Source organism: Trypanosoma conorhini (assembly GCF_003719485.1).
Source record: "Trypanosoma conorhini strain 025E chromosome Unknown Tco_14.4_contig_00626, whole genome shotgun sequence".
Lineage (NCBI taxonomy): Eukaryota > Euglenozoa > Kinetoplastea > Trypanosomatida > Trypanosomatidae > Trypanosoma > Trypanosoma conorhini.
This window is the reverse complement of record NW_021704714.1, coordinates 1-4,411: the sequence shown is the minus strand read 5'-3', so window position 1 is coordinate 4,411 and position 4,411 is coordinate 1. Positions and strand designations below refer to the sequence as shown.

Here is a 4,411-nt window from a genome sequence, read left to right as displayed (position 1 = left end):
GCAATGCCTGCAAGGCCCTGCACCGACTTGGCGCATGCTGGGCGGAGGGTGCGCGGACGATGGCCGTATATCCCAAGCACAGTGCCCCCGTCGTGCCCGGCCCGCGCAATGGCTCCCTCCCAGTGCAGCGACGCGCTACGCGGTGCGGTGGTGCTCGGCACGAACGCCGCAGTGTCGCTGGCGATGGCGGACGGCAGCTTGTACGCACACTGACATGCCGCAGAAAGGAAGCTTGAGCTTTTTATGGTGCTCTTGTTTGTTTTTGTTTTTTTACGGTGGGGTGGAGTGGTAGCTTGCTGTTTGAACGGCCCGTGGTGACCAGTTTTTATTGTACTGTTTTACTTTTCTGTGGTTGATTCATTTCTTGCTTCGTTTTTTTTATTGTTTTGCTTATGAGCTGATTGACCCCCTCGCCCTCTTCCTTTGAAGGGCACCTGAAGTTGTGCGCGCGTCGCCGTGTTTTTCACGTGTGCTGCTCGCCCAGCCGCGCCGGGAGGCACGCATTGGGCGATGCTGCCCCACACGGAGGTTGCGTGAAGTTGCCGCGTTGTCGTAGTGCCTATTTGTCTTGATACGGGTGTTGAATCGTTGTCGTGTCCGCGTTTATTTATACATTTCCGCTTAGATGAGATTTGCGTGTTGTTGTGTCAGTGTGTGGGCTGTTTTTTTTTCTGCTGCGCGTTTGCGTTGCGCACTTGGCATGTTTTCCCTTGCTTTCTTCTTTGCTTGGCGTCGTGGCGCCTGCAGCCTTGACGAAGTCTTCTCGTTGCTTTGTTTTCGGTGCTGGCGCTGTGTCTTGCCGCGTGCCCGTTTGCTGCTGAAGAATTTTGTCGTGTGATGACGTCTGTGGCTCACAAGGCTGGCGACGACGGGGGGGGAGGCGTGCGGTGGTACGAGTTCCGCCTGGCCGCGACGTCGCCCCGCCCCTCGCAGAGCGCGCTTGAGCGGGCGCTGTCGTCGCTGTCTGGGGTGTCTGTGCTCGGCGTCAGCGTCCGGGAGGAGGACGCGGCGATTGTCGTGAAGACACCGTGGACCAGTGAGCCGCTCGGGCGGCGGTTCCACGACGCCATCGTCGCCCTCGGCTACGACGTTATCGCGGATGCCCCGGTGGAGAGCCGGTTTATTATTGAAGGCATGACATGTGCGTCGTGTGCCGCGCGGATTGAGTCCCACGTGCGGAGTCTGCACGGTGTGGAGAAGGCGTCGGTAAACTTTTCGGCGATGACGGCCCTCATTGTGCACAATCCACAGCTGGTGTCAGCCAGGGACCTAAGGGACGAGATTGTCGGCATGGGGTACCAAGTTAAACTGCGGCGGACACCAGGAAGCACGCGACGGCCACCAGCAGGGTCGTTGAGCCCTGTTGAGGGGAAGCTGACTATAGTTGGGCTGTCGTCGGCGGAGTCCGCAGCGCGCGTTCAGGCGTGCGTCCGGCGCTTAAGTGGGGTGAGGGACTGCCTCGTCGACTTCTCGACGGGGGTCTGCAAGGTGGCGCTGGAGCGGGAGGGTCTTCTTCTGTCTGTCGGGGAGACGATTGCCTCCATGGGGTACGCAGTCTCCGTGTCGCAGCTTGAGGGCGCCCCAGATGCGGTGTTTGTTGACGATATGAGGGAGGCCTTGGAGCGGACAGGAGAAATTGCGGAGCAGAAGGAACGGTTTGTGGGTGCCGCGGTGCTGGCAACGCCGCTGGCCCTAATTATGCTTCTCATGGCGACAACAAATGTCATGGCTGGCTCGAGGAGGATGATTTTTTTAGATTTTGTGCAGCTGGCTATCTCGACACCGATTGTGTTTCACTACGGCTCCGTGTTTTTTGTCCACGCATGGCAAAGCCTGAGGCACGGAGTTTTTACGATGGACACGCTGGTGGCCATTGGGTCTGGTTGCTCCTACGCCTACTCCCTGGGGGCGTGTATTATGATGCTTCTAACGCAGCATCACCTGGCCACGTACTTTGATGCCGCGGGTATGCTGATTGCGTTCATGCTGCTGGGCCGCTTTCTGGAGGCGCGGGCGAAGCGCAGCACGAGCGATGCACTCATTGAGCTAATGAACCTCGTGCCACCCGTCTCCATCGTCGTGACCGCGCAAGGTGACGTGACCGTGCCGTCCTCGCTGGTGGAAAAGGGAATGCGACTCCGCGTGCTGGCTGGGGACCGGATCCCGGTTGACGGCACCGTCGTGGAGGGAATCTCCGACGTGGATGAGCAGATGGTGACGGGTGAGGCGGTCCCCAAGGCGGTGCGGCCAGGCAGTGCCGTGATTGGCGGGACAACAAACATGACGGCAATGCTGCTGGTGGACGCGAACAAAATAGGGGAGGAAACCATGCTGTCTCAGATCCTGCGCTGTGTGCAAGAGGCACAGAACAGCAAACCCGAAATTCAGCGCATTGCCGACAGATTAGCCACGTACTTTGTACCTTTTGTTATCAGCTTCTCAGTGAGCGTCTTTTTCGTTTGGCTCTTTCTTGGTGTCTTTAAGCTTTACCCACCAGCGTGGCGCGGGGGTGGCGAGACCGTCGTAATGTTTGCGTTTGAATTTTTTATTGCTTCCGTGGTGGCGGCCTGCCCCTGCGCCCTGGGACTTGCGACGCCGACCGCCATCATGGTGTGTACCGGCGTCGGGGCGAAGACGGGCCTCTTGGTGAAGTCCGGGAAAACGCTGGAGGCCGTGCATCACTCCCGCTGCATCGTCTTCGACAAGACCGGCACCATCACCAACGGGCGGTTGGAGGTCGTCTTTAAGAGATGCTGGGGCGGCGACGCCGATGCGGTGGTCAAGCTGGTGGGGTTTGTGGAGCAGCTCTCGAACCACCCCGTGGCGAAGGCCGTGGCGGGCGGGATTCTTGCGGCGCCCGGCCCGGCGGAGGCGTACGACGTGGTGTATTCTAAAACCCACAGCGGCCTCGGCGCCGAGGCCGTCGTCCGCCGCAAGAATCCCGCCGGCGCCGAGGTGCGGGTGCACGTCGGCAACCTTGCGCTGATGCGCGAGGCGAAGATTGAGGTCCCCCTGGAGGTTGAATGGACGGTGCGGCAGCAGAACAGCCTGGCGAGGACCACCATCGTCGGGGCCGTCGATGGCGTGGCGCGGCTCGTGGTTGCGCTCGCGGACCAGCCGAAGCGGGAGGCGGCCGGGGTGCTACACTTTCTGCAGCAAGAGGGCGCCCAGGTGCTTTTGGTCACGGGCGACAACAAGAGCGTGGCGGCGCATGTGGCGAACGCCGTTGGCATTCCGCCTGAAAACGTCTACGCCGAGAGGCTTCCCACGGCAAAGGCAGACATTGTACGGCAAATGCAGTCCGAGGGTCACTGCGTCATCTTCGTTGGTGACGGAATCAACGATAGCCCGGCACTGGCGCAGGCCGATGTGGGGATTGCGCTCGGTGCCGGAACTCAAATCGCCATTGAAGCCGCCGATGTGGTACTCGTAAGCAACAGCCTCGTTGACATCCTGAACCTGCGGGCTCTTTCCATCACCACCGTCCGACGCATATACGGCAATTTTTTCTGGGCATTTGGCTACAACTTTTGCATACTTCCCTTTGCAAGTGGAATGCTATACCCACTCATCCATGTACGTCTGCCGCCCATACTGGCCAGTGCGGCGATGGTGTGTTCCAGCCTCGCCGTTCTCCTGTCTAGCTTGTCCATTAGGTGTTTTAAACCCTACAAAGCAGATCAGTTTATTGAGCAAGCGTAGCCAACCCAGATGCAGAGAAATAAAACCCCCCAAAAAAAAAGTGCGATAATTACTTATACAAATATCCGTATGTGGCTACGCACACCTCCAATAGTAAACTTTATATTACACAGTCGCTAATAGTACTTGTATAAAATTTTCAGGATGTTGCACAAAAGGTGCTTGTCATTTCTTACTGCTTTATGCTCTATGTGTATCACAGTCGTCGACCGGGCCATTACCACTTCTCTTCCGCCTCAGCTTCACTTCAAAACGAAGACCGAGAAAGAGTACAACAAAAACACAATGGTGCCCCCCTTACGGCTGTCGAGGCGAGCAATGCCTGCAAGGCCCTGCACCGACTTGGCGCATGCTGGGCGGAGGGTGCGCGGATGATGGCCGTATATCCCAAGCACAGTGCCCCCGTCGTGCCCGGCCCGCGCAATGGCTCCCTCCCAGTGCAGCGACGCGCTACGCGGTGCGGTGGTGCTCGGCACTAACGCCGCAGTGTCGCTGGCGATGGCGGACGGCAGCTTGTACGCACACTGACATGCCGCAGAAAGGAAGCTTGAGCTTTTTATGGTGCTCTTGTTTTGTTTTTGTTTTTTTACGGTGGGGTGGAGTGGTAGCTTGCTGTTTGAACGGCCCGTGGTGACCAGTTTTTATTGTACTGTTTTACTTTTCTGTGGTTGATTCATTTCTTGCTTCGTTTTTTTATTGTTTTGCCTAT

At 58.0% G+C, this 4,411-nt stretch overlaps 2 protein-coding genes across 2 annotated transcripts in view; both read left to right on the top strand.

Annotated features, from left to right (window-relative positions):
• The window catches only part of Tco025E_07744 (uncharacterized protein), a gene marked incomplete at both ends in the record, with an annotated part of 321 nt that extends 85 nt beyond the window's left edge, over positions 1-236 (top strand). Inside the window, one exon of the mRNA XM_029374603.1 lies at positions 1-236. This exon is cut by the window's left edge and continues 85 nt beyond it. Within this exon, the coding sequence (XP_029225292.1) occupies positions 1-236 (236 nt within the window).
• A 601-nt stretch (positions 237-837) lies between these two features.
• Positions 838-3,702, top strand: Tco025E_07743 (putative copper-transporting ATPase-like protein; the record flags this gene model as incomplete). The annotated part of the gene is made up of 1 exon (XM_029374602.1): positions 838-3,702. The coding sequence occupies one exon, from the start codon at positions 838-840 to the stop codon at positions 3,700-3,702; it is 2,865 nt and encodes a 954-aa protein (XP_029225291.1).
• Positions 3,703-4,411: the final 709 nt, after the last annotated feature.